The 25,211-nt window shown below is 33.2% G+C and overlaps 1 protein-coding gene across 2 annotated transcripts in view; it reads right to left on the bottom strand.

Annotated features, from left to right (window-relative positions):
• Nucleotides 1-25,211, bottom strand: part of LOC143222699 (inactive rhomboid protein 1-like) — a 74,086-nt gene that overhangs the window by 41,877 nt on the left and 6,998 nt on the right. For both annotated transcript variants that reach the window (XM_076449558.1, XM_076449557.1), the window contains exons 2-5: nucleotides 15,437-15,672; nucleotides 5,052-5,169; nucleotides 3,670-3,867; nucleotides 1,830-1,946 (exon numbers count right to left, since the gene is read on the bottom strand). In XM_076449558.1, coding sequence (XP_076305673.1) covers nucleotides 1,830-1,946; nucleotides 3,670-3,867; nucleotides 5,052-5,169; nucleotides 15,437-15,654 — 651 coding nt within the window. In that variant the 5' untranslated portion in view covers nucleotides 15,655-15,672. The remainder of the gene's footprint in view (nucleotides 1-1,829; nucleotides 1,947-3,669; nucleotides 3,868-5,051; nucleotides 5,170-15,436; nucleotides 15,673-25,211) is intronic.

The following is a 25,211-nucleotide window of genomic DNA, read 5'->3' as shown; positions in this document are numbered from 1 at the left end:
CAGAAAAAAGAAAAATCTAAGTTACCCATTTTAATTTCTATAATGATTGTAAATTGTAACAGAAATTGACAATTATATATCCTACACAGCTTAAGGCTCACAACAGTTTGCATCTGTTTTTACATAATTTTATTGCTCTGTGATCCATGTCTTAAATAACAACCTTTTAACAGAAGCTGTAAATCACTTGAGAAACGTGTCTTAAGTTAATATCATTTATTTGTGAGAATATCTCATAGAGAAGATTTTAATATCAAACTTAATAAGTTTCTAATTTTTACATTTTAGCTACTTCTATAATAATAAATATACATAAAAAACATTTAGTCCTTAAGTTTGGTGTGGCTTTTTTTTTCTGTCAGCCTACAGATGAAACTTAGACTACTTTTTTGTAATAATGGTATTAATATGTTACAAAGTAATAAAAACTCTTATAACTCAAGTGTTTTCGATATTCACCTTTCAAAAGCACTCAGATTATAGGGTTATCACTTTGTATCGAGATTTCTTGAATCCATGTTTTTCCGACATAATGAAGGTACTAGTACATTCAATGTTCATTTATGTCAAATATACACTTAAGAACACAAAATAACAACATGCACAAAGCAAACAATGTCCTACAACTGGGCTTACTAATGAAGACATAAGTATCTTAGAATAATTCCCTAAGCTTTTTGATCTGAACTTGGCAATAGCAACCTTCAGTCAGAAGACAAAGTAACTATTGAGAACAAGGTACTATTACACATCATTCAATAAACTAGAACTTTCTTTTCTTGACTGTTTATAAATAATGTAATAATAAATACCAGGAAGAATTACTAGCAATTTGTAAAAAGAGGGTGGAATAAATGGGTGTGCCAAGTGAGTTTAACTTTTTAATTTATATCTGTAAACAAAGACCAAAGGCTATAAAAATTAGACTAGTCTTAATTATGACTGTACTATAGTATGTAATTTACTTTAACCTCAGAACATCAGAGAGTGGTGATGAAAAAAAAATAACCAAGTGTAAGTAAATAAATGCAATTTACTTAAAAGTTTCGTAATGAAATTCATACTTGTATAAAATTAAAATCTTGTTCATTAACTATGTTCGAATGCAAAGATTATTTATAATCTTTGTAATAAAGGAATTTAATTAAATTTTGAATGCAACTATGTAAAAAGTTGTGACATTAGCATTTTGATATACCTGTAGCACAAGGGTTAAAATTTTTTAAAACGTAAATCAACAATTTGCATTGTCAAAGAAAAACAATCCTCAACAGCCACAGTAATTCAAATTCTTTTAGGCAGAATTAGAGTAAATTAATCAACCTACTTCCCTTTTTTATTAGCTGCAGTTTTGTGTGTCAACAATACCATGTGAGATACACATATATACCCAATTCAATTTTATAACTTATCAGTATCTCTGTCAGCCTACCCTCAAATTGAAATTCCTTTAGGCAGGATTAGAAAAAATTAATATGAGGCCTGGGACATAGTCAAATACATCGATTAAAGAGTTTGACAAGTTCAAAACTTAAGTAAATCTAAGATAGGTCCCTAGAAGATGGATCTATGAGCTAAAGGTTTATACTTGAATAAAACAAAACAAAGCTATTCTATGAACTGCTATGCCATGGATACAAATGTGACTTATAAATCTCAACATTTATATCTAAAAGGTTCTAATTAAGAAGAAAAAGTTTGCTAAATAAAATCATACCAGTCTTAGATGTAGTTTTTAAAGTATAAATATAACTTATTTATAAGCATGTTTAACAGAGAGCCTTAACCTTAAGTTTTGCAACAGGTAAGCATGATATAGGAAAAATCACCTTTGGACTAGAAGTCATTTGATCATCTTTGATGAATGCTGATGTAGTGTGACACAGTTTTCTTTGAGGTGGCCTATCAGTTTGGGTGTAAGGAGTAGAAAGTCTTCTTTTCACATTCTATAAATTAAATAATAGCTTAGGAACTTGAACAACACACTTCCAAAAGTTGAGCAAAAATATAAAGTAAATTATTCAAAAGCAAACATTACTCTCTGAAAAATGAAAAGTGGTTCTAAATAAAATTATGTTTTACATGTGGTGAGTGAGTTAAATTAGTTTTTACCATTAAACTCCAAAAATTAATTTTAATATGTATTCTTGGCAGGTTTCAGGCAGATTTTACAATTGTATTCGAAACTGACACTATAAATATCCTTTTTCAACATAGAACTATCTCACACATATTATCATGATAGACCTGAAAATTCAGATCTTGTTTATAGGTCTACTGTTTTGAAATATACTGATCAGATAAGATGTTAATGCAATACTAAAATAGTTAAAAGTTCATAATTTGTTGTGTAAGCTTAAAATAAACACTAATAAAATAGTTATAAGGCTGTTTTTACTTTAATAAGAGTTACATATTTATACACAGAAAGACTTTGCAGAGTTTATTGAAATTTTGTGTTTAGACATCTCTGAAGACTAAACTACAAAAAAAAAACAGGTGAAAGAAAAAATGGAAACACCATAATCTTGGACATATATTTTCAGTTTAATACACTAATAAGACCAAAATTATTACTTCAGCATATTTGCTACTTCACAAAATTATTTTGACTTTTGTGTGAACTTACATATCATTTAAGCCAAACCTGCAACAAATAATAAACAAATATTGTGTGACCTTATGGATTACACTGATTTTATTACATGGCTAATATATAAATCATGCCAAAAGATGCAAATATGAAATTTAGGATAAACCTTTTACATACACAAATTCAAAGTCAGTCATGCAGTATTAACCTTTACATATGACTGAGACTTACTTTAAACATGAAAAATAAACATGTTGCAGTTCTATCCCTCAAAGACTGTAACCACTGACCTTAGTTTTTAATGTACAACAACTTGTTCTTGGCCTTATTTCCAAAATGAAAAAAAAAACAAAAAACAAGAAAAACCTTCTACTATTTGTGTTCATATGGTCTTTCATTTTAAAGACAAGTTTACTTTATTTATGTAGTGGTCATTGTCTAATGAAAATGAAAAGTGTTATACGAAAACAATGAAAGTGGCCTAATAGACTTTTACTGTATTTCTTACAATAAGTTGCGTAAGATTTATCCTGATATCTATAGCTTCTTTATTTAAAAATTGTATACAGACTGAAAAGTTAACACTCAAAAACCTACTTATAATGCAATATTAGATCTTGAAGTTTTAATAAAGAAAAACAAATACAAGTTTTTGACCATTTGAACAGTTAAAAATATATCTGTCTTCACTCAAGAAAGTGTTTCAAATTCAGGACAAGCCAGCTTTTTATACAGCACAACAATTACACAATGTATAATGTTATAAAAAACAAGATTCCAGCAGTAAACTCAGTATTTATTTTGTCAGTAAGTTAACTTTTCTTTCCATTCAACAAAAACAATGCAATTTTATTTCAACAATAAAACAATTATGACTAATATTTTACTTGCTACTTTCAAAATTAATTTCATTATTAAATTTTCACTAAATTATGAATGTTAACTTTTTTGTTTTTATTACTTAATTTTGTAGATACAATCCTATAATACATCTATTTAGAAACACTGGCAATTCATGATCATACCACAGAAACTTTAATCGTGCATTTTAAGAAACATCCTATTACTGAGCTCACCAAAGCCAGAAAGCTTAACCCATTCCACGTCATTTTATAAACAGAATCTTTAGATGCCTTGTTTTCTTCTAGGCTAGAAGGGTGAGTGGTGACTCTTCTAACATGATCAGGTACATCAGCATCACCTTGGTAACCCCACTGTAAGGAAGCTGGGACGGAATGGGGTACTGACTGCTGCCTTCTCTCTTCTGGGCAGTGCTACATTGTTCAAAAACGAATTATGTTTAATTATGGATTAATTACACTGGCATAAGCAAATATGATTCATGAAGTTATATGTTAAAGTTGAAAGGTTATAATAATGTTTATGATAATTATCATAATGCTGCAGTGAAAACTTTATGTGTGTCCAATTTGTAGTCTATATAGTAGTTTCAGCTAACTTCAATTTTATAAATGTATTATTCAAGTTATATTAGCTTTGAAAACAACTATGTATAATACATGAAAATGTAGCTTGGTACTTTATAGATACTGCTTCTTTTGGTAAATTAAATAAATATGAAAATAATTATTGTTAACTTGTTTTGAAAAAATTTGATCTGTTAAGTAGTTCCCTTATTTTTGCATTGTAATTTTAGAGAAAACAAATACAAGGTGTAACGTTTTCTCTTATTAACATACACATCTTCAAGTGAGTCCAATGAGTTTTAGTATATTGAGCATAATCTGTGTTGTAACTTTTACGAAATTAACCATGACTTTTAACTAGTTTTATCATCTTAAAAAAGAATAAAATCCAGTATGCCACACAGTGCAAAAAACATAAATAACCAATTTGAACATCATAATTTTATATTGTTACACTAAATGTATTTGAGTTATAAAAATGTGCTTATAATAAAAAAATGTATGGAAATCAACTTTATCAAAACGAAAGGGTATGTAACAATTTTAATTTTCTATATAACAATAAACTTATTTTTAATTTAATTAAAAATACACTGAGAAGCACATATTGTCAGCTATTTATCTTGGTAATGAAACAAGAATTGTTCAATTCAGTGTACCATACATACAAGACATGAAGCACATAAAGCTATCTGCACTTTCATAAATACATACATGTATTTTTTTCTGTATACTTCAAACACTTGAGAAATGTATACCAAGCTTCACACAGTTTGATGTTCCTTTTGATAAATTAACAAAAGTTAACTTTGTATAATCTATCACTTATGAAGATAAAAGATCTATAACCCAAACTACAATTTTTCAGTTTCTGATATCACTTCTTACTTTGGTGGGTAATTATTGCAACATTCTTTGAGTTTTTCATGATTTTAAGGAGATGGTGTTAATTTCATAAAATACAAAATGCTCATCACTAACTTCCTACAATTTCTTTCAGAATTCTCTTAATATAGTGATGTATCACTTACCTTTAGCCCTCCACATTTCCGACTAAGCAACCTATTGCGTCGCTCAGCCCATCTTTCTCTTTCAGCAGGGTCATGGTCATTTAAACCAAAGAAAGATACTGTTTCTCTTTTCACATATCTGAAAATACAATGTTATGTTTTAACTGCCTTAGACAATGCATGTATTATGCACACTTCACTTCTCTAAATATAAAGTATAAACGCAAGTTTCATTTCAATCTACAGTTAACTAAATAAATAAAAAAAACACTTTGCAACATATTTTTTCAGGGATATTACAGGCAGTACAGGACACAGCAGTTTTGGATTTTAATGAACTGCTTCTGCCTGTTTCTACTGTAGAACAACATTCTGGTTTCTACACTGAAGTTTATCCAATTTGATAATTTTGGTTAATTTTATTCTTACCAAATATCTGAAAGGTATATAAAAGTATTTGAAATACTGAAAATAATTCCATATTAACTTATTAATAGGTCTTCATGTAAGTGTTGAACACTGTGTGCAAAGTGGTTTTTATCTTCAATTTAAACTTACACTTTCCTACACTTGGCAGTACTTGACAATTAATATCAGATTGCAGTAGGAAAAGGGTCCTCTACCTTTCACCTCAAAAACAGGTATGGAACAGGAATAGAATTTGCACTACAAACCTGACACCACAAGTAAACATCTCTAACACTGGATCCACTAGGAACTGACATCCAACAACTAACACAAAATAAATAAAGCTCTGAAAACATTCATCTTTGGATCACAACCTAGCAGCAATGGTCCCTTTACCTCCAGTCCCTTTAACAGAATGCAACCACCCTACTCTCAAATGAATGGAACTGTGCTTCACTCAGAAAGACTGGCTTCTACAGTCCACCACCCCAATGGCTAGAAACTAGAAGTGGCAAGGACTCCCACACTCCACTAGAAGAAAGGGGAGAGTGCACAGGACTGCACCACTGGAGACAGTGCAACAGGTGATCATGATACCCTATTTTGAAAAGCAGAGTTACCATGTTGACAGAATTGATCAACCAATAGAGTAGCATCTGGAATTGTACATCAGGTCTGCAGTTGAATGAGCCTCAATTCTACAGAGAAACAAACAAAGCAGTAATCTCTGTCTGTACACTCTTGATTGTACAGTCTGGAATGAATACATTTATGATACAAAAGACCTCAAAATATATTTACAACTGGTCTTACTGAACTCTCCAGTTCAACAGCGGTTGTAACATGGTTCTGTGACATGTAATATTGTTTATATTATATAAAACAAATTCATATTAATGCATAGATAACAATTGAGCAGAGTCAATCAACCAATACCTGGCAGCATTTGGAATTGTACATCAATTTTACAGTAGAAAGCTTCTCAATGTTGTGTTACAGTCATCTGGCATGATTACAGGATATACAGTATAGATTTGAAACTAAGCATACCTAGTAGGTACCACTCACCACAAAGTGGTATTCCAAACATATGTAGCTAAAGGAGCAGAATGGATTTAAAAGTGAGAGAAGAAAGGAAAAAGGAGTGAAAATACACTTAATCACCAGAACAGCTGAAGTCTTATGCATAAAGTAATGAACATCAACTAAGAAACAAACCTAGTGAAATCTGTGATCACAACACATTAAAAAATAGTGACCACAGGCCAACAACACAAAAACACAGACAGCAAAAGGAAAATAAAACACTGAATCTGACAACATGGAGATTCAAATTCTGGAGTGATGCAGGGTGAGAAGAATGAGCAAAGGAGAATGAACAAAACAACAGACTGGAAATGAGATTGGAACACAGAAAAAAAACCCAGTAAACCATACATGGAAAACAAAATTGCCCAATAGACTGCCAATAGAGGAAAGTGATAGGTTCCTGTAAAAAAGTTAAATGAAAAAAGGACAGCAAGAGTGGAATGAGAGTAAGGAAAGGACAATAACCTAAGCATACATACCAGTGATATTTATATCACCAACTCTGGGAAACCATCAAAAAGAGAGAATGATCTGGAAACCAAGGAAGTGATACACCTGAAAATCATGACCTTCTGATGAGGGAACAGATACGTACATGTGAAGATGGAATACCAGAATGGATGAACAATGCATTTCTGAGTATGACTGATGAAGGAGATGAAAAAAGCCTCCACAGAAATGGAAACCATTGGAAAGCCAATTAAGATGGTGCCACCAGCTGAAATATACATAGAATATTCTGAACTACTGATAGGATATGAGGAAGGAGATGAATACACAGACATAGGGAGAACAATGTATTTAATCCTGACTGAGAACAACCAATGCACATGCCAATGAATGAAAAACAGGACCAAAATTGGATAGGATGTGTATATAAATGAGATGTAAGTGTGTCACAATTAGAAACACTCCAAAGTGAAAACTAAACTCAAAGGTTAGTCTGTAGTTTGAATTTATTGAGAAGGGATAACTGATCTGTGACCAGATTTATAGTCCCCAGATAAGGACTTGTCCATAAATCAATATAATGACAGTAAACCTAAAACATAAAAAGATTTAAAATTAAAAAATACAGGACTCATAGCCATGTGCCCCCAAGCATGATAACATTGGATTCTACAGGAAAATTGTTGGAATAAAACATCACCATTTGGTCACCAGAAGCCTGTAGGAAGGAAAGCCTGTCTGAAGAACAGCTAACAGTGTCAAAAGAGAGACATGGAGAGTGTATTTGTAAATGAGTTCCCCATCTCTAAGCTTCCTGAACAATAAGATATGCTCCCCATTTTGGGGAGCAAACCATCCATAAAAAAAAAAGTGACACTGCAGATAAGGAGTAGGAAAAGGAATATCCCCACAGCAACCAACCAACAATCAATTCAGAATGTTAGTGAGGGAGGAAGGATAAGAGGAGCAACAACACACAGAAGATAACATGTTGTCACAACCAACAGGAATGAGGGCTGCAAAAGAAGCTCATAGCTCAAAAAGAGATAGAACTGCACATGCATAAATGGAGAAGATGAGACACTACCTAAAGATGTACCAGAATTTTAAACCCAATGGGTGTGGTTCCTATAAAGAATAGAGATGGAAAACACCAAGAAAACCCAAAGTTGATCAGGTGAGATGAAGGAATTTTCCATTGTGATAAGCCACCTGCCCAGGCAGCTTCATAAAGAAAAACTGAGTAGGAAGGGTCAAATCAGCCAGTAACATAGCTATAAACAGTTAACCATCCCTGGAAAAGTGTACACTAAGGTCCTGAGAAGAAAACAGTTGAACAAAGATTTAAAACATTTAGCAGAACACACTGAAGCAAAGTGAAACTTAACATCCTAAACTAAAAAAACTCACCTGTGTAGAACAAAACAAAGAAAGTTTCTGGGTGTCAGGGAGATGGGATCTTCTAGACTTGTAACAGACATATCAACCAATGTCATTCACAACTCAGAAGTGAAAACCCTGAACAAGAACGATCCCTTCACAAAAGGCACTCTAAAAATCATCTCCTGAGCCATCTTTGACTGATGATGGGGAGAAACAGGATCCCACTGAAGAGTGAAATAAAGTGGATACTGTAAAAACTGGGTGGGGAGGAATGGAGACTTGCTGTACAATCCTGGTCAAAATATAAATATGAAGGTCCCCTAACATCTCCTAATAGAAATAAAAGTACCACTTGTTATGCACAGAATAAAAAGGTGAGTAGAAATCTCTAAAAAAAAAACAACCAAAACACATGGAATCCCAACCTATAACAACCCAATATCAGAGAAACCACATCTATAAAGAAAAGTTCTAAGAGGAAAATGCAAACCAAGATAGCAAAAAGAAGACAACTATGACCAACAGAAAACAAAATGAAACTGGAGAACCACCCCAACCAAGAGGTGAAGGGAGAATAATGGACAGATTGTAATGGATAATGGAAGAAAGAAAAGGAAAAGTATCAGGGTCCAAAAACTACATGAAAAAAAGTTAAAACTTTCAAAAGGTGTGATGAAGGAGAAAAGCACAAAAATGATATCTGGAGGACATGGAATGATGACTCCCCAGATGCAAATGGACCCCCAAAACAATGAGCTTGAACCCCAATGTCCAGTTAAGGAGGAAAAACCAAAAAATAATCTAACGGTTAATCCCCTATGAAAGCATGAGTAGATCCAAGAATGCAGGAGACAAAGAGAACAAACAGCACATCTGATCATGCTGTAATTGGAAAGGCCTAGGTAAGATCCTTGAAAATGACATGATGGAAAAGCAAATTCAGGAAGAGTAAAACAAACCCCTCTTATTCCCATACACCCATTTAGACACACTCAGTCATTGGTACAACTTCCTATAGATCATAGCCAAGATGTCTGCAGCTAATAGCTATGTTATTAACCCTACACACATGGTCAGGAAATCTGCTGAAGTAGTAGCAGTAGTAGTAGTCATGACCACTTGAAATGGTCAGTTGAAAACATAAACACAAATTAGAAACTAGACATGTGATTAAGAGATGTATTATTAAAAATGGTTCTAGTTAAAACTGAAGTAATGTCGTACTCCTATTGATGGATGGTTGCTGCATGATCATTTGCATGAAGATATCCAGAAAGAAGTGAGAGTTACAAGGCTAATGGTGAAAAAAAAATCTGCAGTAATAGAGAGCAGTATTAATCAAGAAAGCCTTTTGTAAGAGGAGGTAAGACATTGCATTGGAAAATTTTAAACTTTTGTTGTTTGCATGATTTCTAAAACTTCGTAAATTAATAACAATACCACTTTTCCAGAAAAACTTTATATCTTAGTCATTTTCTCTTGTGTAACTCTATTTGGGGTCAGTCAATTCGGAAACCATCGTAACCACTATAACACTTTAAATGTTGAAAATGTGAAATAAAGTGACTAGTACTGTTCCATCATATTTAGAAAAGATCATAAAATTCCAAAGTACTTTATTTGTGAGATTCTATTTCCTATGTTTATTTTACTGTTAAAAGTTGCAGTAGAAACATGCAGTCATAAAGTAATGAATCTCCACTCCTGCCATTAGAACATTTATACGACACCATAATATGACACAAATACCAAAACTATCTTTCATGGTTTATTGTAAATCCTGCTCCAAGGACACAGTGGGAAAGGATCAACTGGCTTGTCTAAAATAATAACAATGTGCAAAATTATTTATCATATGGCTCTATACAAAATCTTGGCCTATCCAATAAACTTAGTAGATATCTGGATGTTAGTTACCCTCCCAGGATGGTCAGAATTTAGTGACATAGGTGTACAAGGTGTTTATGAATGTGTGTGTGTATGTGTGTATTACAAAGTGCATCTTAACAAAATGTGGCAAATGTTAATTATTTGTACAGTTACGTTGTATGCACAAAATTAGACATGTTAAAAGTTTTGTACTAAAGTTACATCTTTAAGATACCTAACTCATTCTGACTAAGGCTTGTAAGTCAAAGTGCAAAGTAATTACTTTTTATACATTGTACAATTTTCAAGTTACATTTGTATAACCCATACAGCCTCTTAAATGCATATCTAAAGCTTCTCCAGTGTTCCTGTGTAAAGTATCCAGAATTTTCTCTAACAAACTGTTGCTAAAAAAGCAAAGTAGGATAACATGAAAGGTTGATAACTGACATCAAGTTCATAACACTATGCTCAATGGCAATGTCTGCATGATCAGGGTATGTGCACTTTAACAATCACCAATGCACACAGAGTTAAACTAGCCACTATTTTTTTCATTAATATATTGGCAGATTTTTGAAATGAAAGGAAATTTTTAATTCATGTTTTATTATTTCATACACATGTACTTTTAAGATTTTTGTGAAAACACTAATGTTAAATCTTTACAAATAACCATAATCATTTTACATACTGATGGTCAAGACAAAAAATTACCAAGTGCTATTTTTAATTTAAAGTCTCAGATGTTTGGAAGAAAATATTTAACAGCTAAGCCTAATGTGCAATTCAAAACAAGGCAAATTAAGTAGTCAAAAGCTGTAGAAAACAGAAACCAAAAATTTAATTTTTTTTCTAAAATGTTTATCAAGTGTGTTCACTTCAACTTTAATTCATTGTTCTTATTTTACAGAAGCCAAATATTATTTTATTAATTCCATTAACCAACTTAAACACTTATAAATATTATCAGATATACATGTAATTAATATTTAATGCATACTCTCTTCTCTTCTGTAGATGAAATGACAGTTGTAACTGGAATTTTAAATAAAATAAAAAGATTGTTGTTGTTTAAACATATTTTATTTATAAATTAACTTCTTATAAACCAGTTCCAATTACATTTTAATAATATTATGAAGGTATCAGTAGTCTGACCGAGATATGATCATTTGTGTCCCAAATTTAAGAAACTAAACTCATCATTTCCCCAAACTGTTTATGGAAAAAACCAATTCAAACCTCCTCAAAACATATTCATTCTTCTTATAAAATATAAACAGCTACTAGACAATTACACTACTTAGTTGGACATTGTTACAACTTATATGATTGGATGAATGAATAATCAGCAAAATGTTTATACTGTACACTACCATGGCAATGGTAGTAATTAACTGTCATTAATTCAATAACTAGACATAACTCAAAGGAACAAAAAGCAACAAAACTTAAAGGAACAAAGCTGAAATTTGCAGAGGTTTACCAACATGTATTTATTACATACAGTGATTAAATTTATTCACTATTAGACAAGTGATACTAACAGTAAATATATAAAATACTATGTTTGAAGTTTTGAACTAGATTTTTGTGAACCCATTTACTTCAACAAATAAATTAATCTTTAATTTTTATCACTTATTTTAGAATAACTGCCAAAGTCAGAAAATAATTACACATGTTGACTGTAAAGATGGGGATTAACTTATCAATGATCATTTGTTTCTGCAATTAGTGTCATCTAAAACAATTGATTAATCAAAATTATAACTAAATTTATTAACATCATAAAACTAGAGAAATAGGTGCTTCTAATTATTTCAATACTATACAATAATCAAAATATTGTCATTATGGTTTTTGGTTTCACATTTGCTCAGCAGAACAGACAAGTGTCAAGACTCAAAAATAATCAAATAGAATCAGAAACAATACTTTGTGATTAATATTTCTGTTTATTACAACTTTAAAAGTAATAAAATATTGCCATTATGACTGTTTCTTGTTAAGGACAAAACTACGTAAGACTATCTATGTTTTATACCCTATGGCAGTGGTTCCCAAACTCACAGGAATGCTGCAGGATATTTCAAAGTTTTGAGGGAAACACAGGGATATCAACATCTGTCAGACACCGTGTGAACTACAAGCTCAAAGCTTGAGGTAGTTCACAGTTTTAACATTAGATCATGCTACATTCCTTTCAATGACATTCTCAATTGTTTGAAATATATTTTTGCTTACTTGTACTTTTAGCTATGCCAGTAATATCTCGACCTTTACCATTCCTTAGATTTTGTATATAAACCCCTATCGACTCTCTGGGTCCATCAGTAATCGAAATAACTGAAGGGTGTTACGATCAAGTGTCTGCAAAGTCTATTGAATTATCTTGTTGATTTTTAGTACTTATGCATAAAATAGAAATATTTTTTACCATTAACCACAAGTGTGGGAGTGAAGAAAAGGAGAGCAAACCACAGAGCAGTGGCAAAGTTATTGATTTTGGTTTTACTTTGGTAGATGTCAATCATGAAGAGTGTCTGTAGTGTGTATGATGTCTAAGTTTTGGCTCCAGAGTGCATACTTCCAAGTAAACTGAAATGCCACTTAGAGACCAATCATCCTAACGTGACTAGTAAATCCCATGATCATTTTACCAGAAAGTTAAAAGAATTGAAAGAACAAAAAGGTACATTTTTCAAACAAGCATCAATACCATACAATGCTTTGCTAACATCCTACAAGATGGCAAATAGTCACAAAATGTAAAAAGCCTCATACCATTACAGAAGAACTGATTTTATTGGCTGCAGTGGATATGGTAAACATTATGGTTGTTGAATCTGCAGGAAGACTGCTTTCAAAGGTACCTTTATCCAACAATACTATCAGTCATAGAATCCAACACATGCCCAATGACCTCAGCAATCAGCTAATTGAAAAAATGAAAGGAAAGGAATTTGGGTTGCAACTAGATGAGGTAATGAACACTAATAAGGATGCTCATTTGATTTGCCACACAAGGTTCGTGGATGGTGACAAAAGTGTAGAAGACCTTTTTTTGTCCTAATTCCATTTGCGACATCATATCTCTGTGAAGCTGGGTTTTCGGCAGTTGCTGTGATAAAAACCAAGTACCTTGAAAAAATCAATGTGAAACAGGAAATGAGGGAGGCAGTGTCCATCTGATTCCAAGATCTGAGAAGATGTGCATTGCCCAACAGGCACACACATCCCATTAGTAATTTAGGTTATTTAGAAATGAAATAAAAATACTATTTTTACTTTCAATTTACATATATTATTCTTTCAAATGCTTTCAGAATGGCTATTAAGTTGTTAGGATATGAATACTTATTAAGTATTAAGATGTTTGGACCTAACTATTTAATAAACAGAACTGCTAGGTTTTACTTTTTGCCTAGAAGCACTGTAAAAAATTGCTGAAACACTAAGGGCACCATGAACCGAGAAAGTTTGGAAGGCACTGCCCTGTGGTGTCAAAACACAATTTGTAGCATTATGTTTTGCTTTTATTCATCTTGTGTGAATAATCTAAATTGTTTAACCATTTTATAAGAATGATCAATTGGCAAATTCCACTAACCGCCCAACTCCAGTAGACTGAAAAAGTAAATACTTATTATAACATATTGTTCACATTAACATGCACAAATATGTGTGTGTGAATATATTTACAGTAAAACCTGTCTAAGATGGAAACTGTATAGAGCTGAAATCTGTAAAAGCCAGAAATATCAAAATTTTGCAGTATTATCTTAAGATTTCTCTTATAAAAGGCCCTCTATATGGTGGAACCCCAATGGAAAAATATCTTTCATCTGCCTCATTTATCAACAAATAGTATTAGAACCTGAGTAAGGCAGAAAAAGTTTTTGATTAAATATTAATTTCTTATTTAATTAATAATTTCTATAAATATTAATAAACTCTTGTTTAATTAATAATTTGTTTACATATTAATAAGTTCTCAGACATTATTCTGATGGTCACCAATCGAAAAAACGACTGATTGTACTTATGGTAGCATTTAATGATAGAAAACTAGAGAAACCATGGGTAAAAGTGAAAATCTGCACTATTTCAACAATTTAAGGAATAATCAACTTCCTGTGGAATGGAAAGCAAATAAAGCATGGATGACAAGCATTATATTCAAAGAATTTTTAAACAAATTAAACAAAAGAATGGAACAAGAAACTAGAAATATTCTACTTTTCCTTGATAATGCAACTTGTCATAAAAAAAGTCAACTTTCAAATGTTCGTTTAGTCTTTCTACCTCCACGAACATCAGTTCTACAGCCACTAGATAATAAAATTATAGTGTAACAAAATTGAAATACAGAAAATTGATGCTGCAGCATATTACTGCAAACATGGATAATTGTAAGAGAGCATCTGAAATGACCATGAAAACTTGTGTTAGATGCAATTGCATTTCTACGTCATTCAACTAAATGCATAAAAGATGAATGCGTAATAAAGTGCTTATGAAACTGTGAATTTATTCTTAATAATGGCAGAGATTGTGGAGAAGTTGTTTGTTATGACAATTCTAGTGAAATCCAAACTCTGAGAAGATTGATACAGATGATTCTTTGAATGCAGAAAGTTTTATGGATGTTGGCAAGAATGTTTTAACAGAAACTGGTGAAATTGATTTAAAAATCTCTGATAGAATTGCAAGATGGTAACAGTGTGAGAAATTCAGAAGATGAACAAAATTGAAGAGATAATGAGGAAACATAAATTCCAACTTCATCGCAAGGGTTAAGTTATATTAACATTATCAAGTTGTATGCAGAAATGAAGGGGGAAAATGAATTTCATGAAAAGGCCATAGAATTGGTGTTCTCTTTTAACCACATGAGAAAGCCCATTGAAAAAATGAAACAGTTGGAGCTGGACACTTTCTTTGTATAATAACAGTATAATAACTTTATTCACAAACATCTCACTTCCCTTGAGTCAAACAAGTGTAACATTCCCCTCAAAAATTATATATAATTAAGGAAATGCATGTTCACCATCTAAGCCAGAAAACCTGTTTAAGCCAGAAATTTTATTCAGTCCCATGTGATTCTGCCTTGAACAGGTTTAAATTTATTATGAAAGTTGGCTAATGTTTTATATTATGATTACAAGTTGCTTTTCATTAATGTTGGTAATACTTACTCTTTCAAAGACTTAGAGTGGGCTAAAGCCTTTTGTTTCAAGGACTGTTGCCTGGAAATTGGCCTTTGTTCTTCAGAATGGTACCTTTCTGGTGGCCTCTGTGGCACAAACTCCTGGCTATCTCCAATGTACATGGGATTTTCAATAACTTTGGTCAGTTTTGGAGTGGTGTTATGCTGTTTCTTGTCAGTGTTTCTTTGACATGCTGCCTGATCCATTTCTTCACAGGGTATCAGCTACAGATTTTAAAATGTAAAACATATTCATGTATACCTCATTTACTTGAAAAAATACATTTGGTAATTATACAAAGAAAGTCAAAATATGTATCTGTTTAGGAAGTTAATATTTTTCTTACATGAGAATTTATTTCTAATATATATTTACCTCTCTGCAAACAGTAGCTAATTCTTGTGCAGCTCCCTTTGAACATTTACACATGAAACTAAGCTTACGCTCTCTCCCACCTAACACACAAACTGCACAAGTGCATGATGTAATCACATTCCACAAATAGCCCTCCACCAGCAGGAGAGTATAACACAGCAGATCCCTATAAACACCCATATTCAAGATTGATTACATTCTAGACTAGCCAAAAATAATGTACTCTAGTAGTGAGGAGGAAAGAGGGCAACAGCTGTGGGAGACCAGATTCATTTCATGCAGGATACACTCTTCATATGAATGGAAATATGAAGCAAAAAAGCCAATGTGTCACAGAAGTGGGAGAGAAATGCATGGCTAATCAAACATTTGCACAAAACCTGTTGACTGGACATGAAAACTAGTGTAGCTAGGGCAATCATCAAATCTGTACATTACAGGAACAAGAATGAACATCCTTTCCTGCTCTAGGAGAACACTTTGACCCATGTGACTGGCATATCACTGGGATATTGACAAATAAGGAGTGACGTGTAATACACTGACATAGATACCTCTGTTCTACTTCTCACTGCATTATGATTAATACAAACAGTGAAGAACTTTCCAAGTTAACCACTTCAGCAATTAGAAACTGAAATAGCAAGAACCTTCCATACTTCATTCAAAGATGGAAGAGCAATTCACATTAGAGATAGAGTTGCTCAGCTTCAACCACTACAAAAATCTTTTACAAAACAAAATACAGAAGGCAGTCAAGAAACTTAATTTGAAAAGCCAGAATGTGAAAGTCAAAGTGAGCAGACATTCCTCATGGTGTTAGCTTTTTCACTGTCAGTCCATGGAAGGGGAGGTCTGGAATAAACAATGAAAAAGACACATATATAAGCAGAAACAAATATATACCATCATAGACATCATGCAGAAAACCTCTTCTCAATAATGGGTATATTTGTAGACAGGGATGATAAGTTCACCATTATCCATTACACCTTACTCAATGTGGATTTAAAGGAATAAATATGCCCTGTGAAGCAACACCTCTCATTGGGTCGATTCAGAGAAGCAAGTCTCATAAAAGTAGAAATGGGTAAGGAATTAATAGAGACATCCAGTATATGGTAAGTAAACTGGAGAATGATAACTATAGGCAGGCAATATCCTGAGAAAGATAAACTGCCAGGTGGCAGAGGTAATGGGAGATGACAGTATTGGATATAGCCCATATTCCTGCTTAGAGGATTTTATTCAAGAGTAATCAAAAGAGCAAGACCAGATAGTAAGTCAAGTAGAAAATTAAATTTCATGTAACATGATACAGCCTGTGAAGTTCCAGTTGAGCAAATGGACCAGATTAGGGAGATGATAAATGATAAAGAACTGAAACAAAGTACACGGAAGTAAGAGATGGAAACACAATGAAAAAAAGAATGAAAGGTATTCTACAAGATTGCTTAATAACCTGCTAAGGTAGAAACTAAAAAGTAATGTAAACAAACCCAAAAGGTGAGCAACAGTAGGATGACCTGGTGAGAGAGAGAAAGAATGACAAACCAGCATGGAAAAACACAACCGACAGAAAAAGCAGAACAGCAATATAAATGTGGGGTACAAGGTTAGAGAAACCTAATGAGGGGCAAGAAAATGGACAAATTTCATATGTGAAGACAAAGGAATGACATTCCTGAATGAAAGAGATGTATGAGGTTGTAGCTAAGGTTACATGTACAGAAAGAAATGAGACCAGTCCTGGTTGAGGACATCTGTAGCTGTGGACAAGTAGAAGGGAAGTTTATTACAGAGAGGAACAACAAAAAATAGCATTGACCATTCCCATGACCAAGAGAGAACAGATCCAACAAAAGACTTAAGGATGGAGTGATGACTCCATAGAAATAGTATCTGGTCAAGAAAGATGATGCACCACTAAATTCAAAGTCCAAGGGCATGACATACAGGTAGACAAACCTGATCTAATCAAGTTCAAAACAGAAAGTCAAATGTGCAGAAGCAAATGTCTTTGGAACAAGTCTCACACTAGAAATCAATATTGGAAATAACCTTAGAATTGTTGGAGTGGATCATAACAATGCTTCACAAATTGAAACAGAAAACAGGAACATGTTCAACTAGTGGCAAAGAGTTCCATAACTTTGATATAGATAGTGAACTCCACACAGGAGCAAACCCCAGAGATCATGTCGTCAACCAGAGATGTACTCCAACCCAGAGGTGCACTAGTATTTTAGAGAAGAACAAAAATACAAGAATAAAATCCTGGAGAGCAAAGAGATCTTCATGGTGTGTGTGTTTCTTATAGCAAAGCCACCTCGGGCTATCTGCTGTGCCCACCAAGGGGAATCAAACCCCTGATTTTAGCATTGTAAATCCATAAACTTACCGCTGTACTAGCGAGGGGCAGACCTTCATCGCTCTCTTATCCAAAATAAAGTCCAATATTACAGCCTTGAGATGTACAAGATATTGAGGATCAAAACGAAGAGAAAAAGGAATGAGAAAAGAAGACAGAAAAGAGAGAAAAATGAGAAGTTAAAAGTCTTGAGTAAGAACTGGAATAACCTACTGGATGGATGTAAATGGGGTCCAGAGTTCTGCAAACAGAAACAGGCATGCTCTCACAAAACCTGAGCCAAATGGGTACACATAAAATTGTTACTGACAGTAAATGTGATGGCAACTCAATCGGAGTGAGTGAGTGAGAAGTAGAAAGATGAGAGCAAGGAAACGAAAGACGTGCAAGGTTTATAGGGTTGAGGAATGTGTATGGATTCACAAGGTAGAGAGAAATGAGAAATCAAGAAAGGAAGTGTTGGCTCAAGTTTCCAAGGTGTTAGAAACCTCCTCACCAAAGACTTAGGAGTGAAGAAAAGTACTCAAATGGAGGTAATTACGTAAAGATTAACAGCAGAGAGAAAAGTGTTACATCCTAGAAAGTCCCTACAAGAGTTCTGAAATAAGAATGGAAAAAACAAAGAACAAAATGCTGGCCAAGTATAAAAAGATATTGACCGAGAATTTCCAGAAAATCTATTAGGATCACAATGCAAGGCTCAGAGAGGGCAGGAAAGGAGGACATGGGTAAGAAAAAGGCATACATGAAACCTGAGTTGAGAGAAATGGGGGATCTACTTTCCAAGTAGATAAAAGTGACAAGGGAATGGGAATCCAAAAACTGAAGAGAAACAGACATACGTCATGCAAATGAATCCTCATGCAAGGAGGATAAGGTATTAATAAGGCTGATCCAGAAACATTAGCAAATACAAGTCTGGAGAAAAAGAAAATAGCAAATAATTCTCAGTCTAAGAGACATGTAATATAAAGACCAGAGAGAAACAAAATAAACAGCTAAAAGAAAATGTTAAGAACAAACCTAAGAAATCAAGTCCATAACAAGATATAATGAACACTGTACTTTAAAAGGAGATATAAAGAACCAATCAATATTGTCACCCTCATGGATGAATTCAGAATAAGAATAATGCACTTCCAGTGTAGGAACAGGAAGAAGAGGCAATGAAGGCATTAATGAATATGCAATGCACTGGGTAATGACAGAATGTTCTCCACAATTAATTTGCTTTCAGTAGCCACAAACAAAGTAGGATCAGTGTTAACAAAATCAGAAACATCACTTAAGAATTGATTGTTATTAAAGGAAATATGCAGCTCATTGTTTTTTATGTATGCAGTAAATGAAAAGCATTGTAGATTAAAATTAAATAAAATGAGCAAAGTAAATGCCAAAATACATGTAGCACAAATCTCACCATATTAAAAATTTCAACTTCAATAAGTACGTCTGCTCACAACAATACCAAGAAAAAAAGAAAGTTAATTTTGAATACAAGTGCTTGGAGATCTGCTACACATGGAAGATATGGTAGGTACTCTTTTATTGGTAAAATGCTATTGTCACATGATTGTATCATACACTAGTGCAGTTTAAAATAAAACGTGTCTTGGGTGAATGATAGCTCAGGCTATGTGACTTGCACAACTTTCAAAAGTAGATACATAAGATAGAGCTATTGTGTGCTTAGAGGTGAGAATATTATTTCAGAAGCATTAAATTTACATGAGACGTTATCGCACAGTAGTGAAATTTCCCTTCAGGACTAAAGTATTCCAGATCTAATGTATTATAATATTTTATTAGATTCATTACAAAAAATTTAAAATAGATACTGAGAGACAAAAATATCGTAAATTTAAAAATAAAAACTGAATTCACACTTCTAAATAGACACTAATGTATTGGCATAAACCTTACACCTCTATGCCCTTTGATGTATCTCAATCTGGGTTATACCCACAAAAGCAAAACTTCTTATGCTAAACAATATTTCAAGTTGAATGTAAGGGCAAAGTACAGTGGCTCAGATCTGAAACCACCACTAAAAATCCCATTGAATAGTATGCACATGATCCCAAGTGTATACACTTTCTTTTATTATAGTACTACAAACATATAAAGTGGAAACTATTTTCAGTATGTTGGAAAACAAAAACACTTACTTGTGTTTACTGAATGGTAAATCCCTCATCAGAGAATTGTTACCCACCAAAGAATTTTGCATATATTTTAGAGCATTGATGAAAATAAGTGCTTATGTACAACAATGCTTTAAAAAAGGAGAAACATGGAAATTACTATTACTTTTATTTTGCTTCCTTAAAAAAAAAGCAAGCAAAAAAAACTTAGCCTCCCTGTAGTGGATCACCAGTGATACATAAACAATTTATAACACGTACTTGTAGTTTAGTTTAACTCTCTCAACACAGACTTGGTCTATATGACTAACCTTGTAACTGTTATGATTGGTTGGTTGGGTTTGGTGTTTTATGGCAAAAAGCAACTACAATATATGTGCCAAACATCCAACAAAAAGTTAAAATTAAAATAAATTTATTAAAATTTGTAAAAAGGAACAAGGTAAAACGTTTAACATATTAGTGTATCTTTATAAAATTTGGTACACTTTAAGTAAACATTACAAGTCTTTTGCACATATAAAATTAGATTTTATAGAAGTATTTTTATTAATGTTTGTCCATAAAAATATCATTTTTTTAACTAATATGAGTATAAAGTGATTTTCATTTTAAAATTAAAAATACTTTTCTTTGTCTCAAAAACTCATTTCATTTACATAACATCTACAACCCCTGACACTTAAAACTTTTTATAGGTAAAACTTTATATTTTATCTGTTATTATTTTTATTGATTCTTCAGCCTGTAGAAAACTCAAACATGAGGAAAACAATTGTAAAATCAGATATAAAATGACCAGCTGTGTCTTTTTTCTTCATTATTAATCATGAAGTTTCAAAGTATCATGAGAATTTCGATTGCTAAAGATATCCCATATATTTTTTGTTTATTTTACTATCAACACCTAAACCAGAAACCCACTGGAAATAAAGCTTAAATAACTGCCCATGTTATTAGACTGTATACATACAACCTTAACATGATACCTTGAGGACACACATGCAAAGTAGTAAAGTGTCATTCATGCTCCTCGTTCTTAGAAAAAAATATTGGCCAAAGCTAATGTTTCCTACAAGACCTACAAAAGCAATTTTGCAGGGTAATAACACTGTGATGAGAACATGTAAAAACATTTATTATATGCTTCAGAGTTTGGTTGGTCAAGTAAATGTTGTACATTCCAAGCCGGGCCAATCCAAATACATCACAGGTGTTTCAGTACTACTAGTCATCTATTTGATGCTCATGGAATTTTGCAACATACGTGTACAAAGGTGTTAATTGAGCACATTCTTATAAAATTTACTACCCTCTTTCACTTTCACAATACTTATTTGCCAACCAAAAGAAATTGAGGTTCCACTACTATCCACTATACACTTTTATAATTTTGTTTTCATTTTTGGTTTAGAAAGTCTTCACCAACAAGTATTCTGCCTTCTTCCAACTAGCAATCAGTTTGTAAAACACCTTCTTATATAGTTACTTGAAAGTAAGTGATGATCATTTTTAGTATATATATATATATATATATATATTGAAGTTATTGAACAGATTTGTTGATCAAAATCCAATGTAGTTGTTTCTGTATTTTAGCATATCATTCAATCCTTCTGAAATGCATGATACACATCACAAAATATATTGTAATATATGTCATTGTTTTTTCTTTCCCAGTAAACACCTTCATTCAGAGTTCATTTTCTTTATTTCTATGAAATACTTTCCTTTATATGTAGGTAGGTATTTCATGTTTATTGGCACAAAGCTACTAGGCTATCTGTGCCAAACAAGATGTAGTACACTATAATGGTATATGGAAATGAAGGTAAAAATACATAAAATATGTAAAATTAAGACCTGCCAGGAAGACTGAAGCATTAAGTTCAAACTTGCTGTCAATCACCTGAAGTTGACCTTTCCAATCCTGAGTTCAGGTCAAAATAAAATTAAAATGTATAAAAGAAAGCATGCTAAAACAGTGTACAGTCCAATAAAAACCTTAAATTAAGTTAAAAAGACCAATGGCTCTTAAAAATGTAAAAAACATGAGTGAAGCAGCCAGTATCACCTATGGCATTGGCTAATGTCAAGGGCAAACCTACCTTAAAACATTGTCATTAACATTTGATTTAAAACCTCGATAGTTCCATTGGTTAATGTGTCCATTTGTCTTTATTTTGGAGGAGAATATGGCACAGAGACCTGCTTGCAACCTCACTTTTTTTCTTTACTGGATGTTGGTCGGTCACTCTCCAGTGATCCTGCTCTGGATCTAATAGGCAGGTCGGAGTTTGTAGACATACATTTCAGTGATTGAGGACATGAACAAATGATTTGTTTACTTTTTGGGGTGTCAAGAGAGGAAGACCCCATGGAAACACCTGGGCTTGAATAAAGTGAAGGGAGCAATGACTGGAAGATGTGGTAGGGACAGAGACAGAAGTAGATACTGATTCATTAACTTTGTTGATTTTGGAGGGTACTAGATAAAGATGTGTTGTTGAGGATTCTGTAGGAGACATGGAAAGGTCTGTCTGGACTCCTACTGTAGTTGAGGAATGGATTACAGCAGCATAAGTCTGAGATGGAATTGGGAATAGTAATTTCCTAGCCTCTGGAGAAGTAATGTTATGAACTATCTTGAGACATTGTACTTCTTTCTCTTTCACCCATTTAGGGCAAGAAGTAAAATAGGAAGGATGTGGACCATTACAATTAACACATTGCAGTTCTAGTTGGCATTTAAAAGCATCATGGTCTTTACCAGCACAAAGAACACATTAAGAAACATGGCAAGATGTTTTCGAGTGACCAAATCATTGACAATGAAAACATCTAACAGGGTCAGGAATATAAGGCCATACGTTACAATTCAGATATCCTGCCTTGATTGTGGTAGGAGAACGCGATGTTGTAAATATTAATATTAGAATATTTGACGGCACGATAATCCTGTCTCTACGAGAAAAAAATTTGCGCACAGCTGTTAACACCTTGGCTGACAAAACCTGCAAGGATCTCTGACTCTGGAATGGTTTTTAACTCCCCCTACAACTATAACTCCTCTGTGAGCACTATACCCAAACACCAGTATCAGACACAATGTCCACTACACCTGCTGAGGATGTCTTATGCTAGACCTCAGTTGACCCTGCCCCAAATGGACCAGATGACTGATCTTGGGGGAAGGGCTGACTACAGGAATTCAAAGTGGTGTGTTGGAGTTGGACCCTTCAACCACCAAGATCCTCTCCTCCCCTTTACGGGTCACCATGCACGGCAAACACGTAGGTGGATGTTTAGATCCCAGAAGAGGTAAACTGAAAGTACAGAACCTTCTTTGGGAGCTCCCCTCACCACATACAGAATCTACATTGGGGGGTTCTTGTATAATTACTTCAAAGTAAGTGATCATCATTAATAGTATACATACAGGATATCTGTTCAACAGTATCAATATGATATATTTCTTGACAAAAAAACAAAATATTTCTTTCTGCATTTTCACTCACCATGTACTCCTTCTGAAATGGGATTCATATCACACTCACAGATTATATACACATACATTTAAAACAAATATACACACACCAGAGAATACATGTAATATACTTTTAATGTTTTTATATTCTATAAATTGAATCTCAAACATTGAAAACCATAGCAAAAGAGGTGAGGGAAAGAAAAACAAAACAGTGAAAAAGAGATACAGTCATTCTCATGTGATGTTAAAGAAGTTTCAGGTAATGTTTCAGTGCCCCTGACAGAATCACTCTACAAATCCAGATGGCAACAAAATTTAGTAGCAGCTCTTCTTGACTGTCATATGGACAGATCACAAAGTAGCTGGTGAAAGATCATCCGATAAGGACGTTGTGGAATCACCCTGGCTACCTACTTCACCACCACAAAAAAAAAAAAAAAAAGAGGCAGGGAAAAAAATGAGTAGGGGAGGAAGGAGAGTCATAGTATCTGCTAGAACTGCTCTTTCCCTTTAGCAAGGTCTCTTACATGTAGTGACATTTGAACCTGGGTGCAGATAATTGAAAAAGAACCCACTCGCAAACTTCAGTTCAACAGAGGGAGTCTCTGTCCCAACAGGTAACCTCTACAAACACAATTATTAATTTATTTAATCTTTTTTTTTTTTACATTTGAAACTAAGTCATATAATTGTCAAAATAAATTGATATGATTAATGTAAACAGCCACAGCAGGAAGATAAACCCCCAGTGAAAAAAAAAAAAACTGTAAAATGAACTAATGTGACTTGTGAAGACATTTTAACATATCTTGGAGAAACAATAGCTATGGAACTCAAGCTCTGTCCTTTTTTTCTTTTGTGACTACTGGTCTACCTCTCTTTCTTTCCATATTCCTTAGTTCTCTAAAATCTTCTGTAGTGACAGATTTTCAGCTATCCATACCAACTTGTATTTCAATAACTTTTCAATAATGTTGTCCATAAAAATGACAAAATGTTTGAGGTTAGACTTGTCAGGGACCATCTACTAAACTCTTGCTTTACACTACTCTCCTAACAAAGAACTAGCCACAGATGAATAGATGTTGGGCACAAAGTGTCAAATTGGCTTTCTTCAATGTTGGTCAAAAAAAAAAAAAAAATTACCAAGTGGGGTGGATCCAAGTTAGTGGATAATGTTTGAAGTTTAAAATCTATGTCAGTGAATAATCAGCAAAGGTTAGTAGACAGTGTTGTGATGGAACTAATGGACAAGTACAACAGATCAGGACACTGGTTTTTGTGGACAACTTTTACACTTCCCCTTGTGTATTTGACAAAACTACTGACAATGAGAACCTATGCTTGTAGAATATGCATGAAAGACACTGCATTTCTCATAGT

This window comes from Tachypleus tridentatus, chromosome 8 (assembly GCF_004210375.1).
Source record: "Tachypleus tridentatus isolate NWPU-2018 chromosome 8, ASM421037v1, whole genome shotgun sequence".
NCBI lineage: Eukaryota > Metazoa > Arthropoda > Merostomata > Xiphosura > Limulidae > Tachypleus > Tachypleus tridentatus.
The sequence above is the reverse complement of the archived record's forward strand: the minus strand, read 5'-3'. Positions and strand labels throughout refer to the sequence as shown.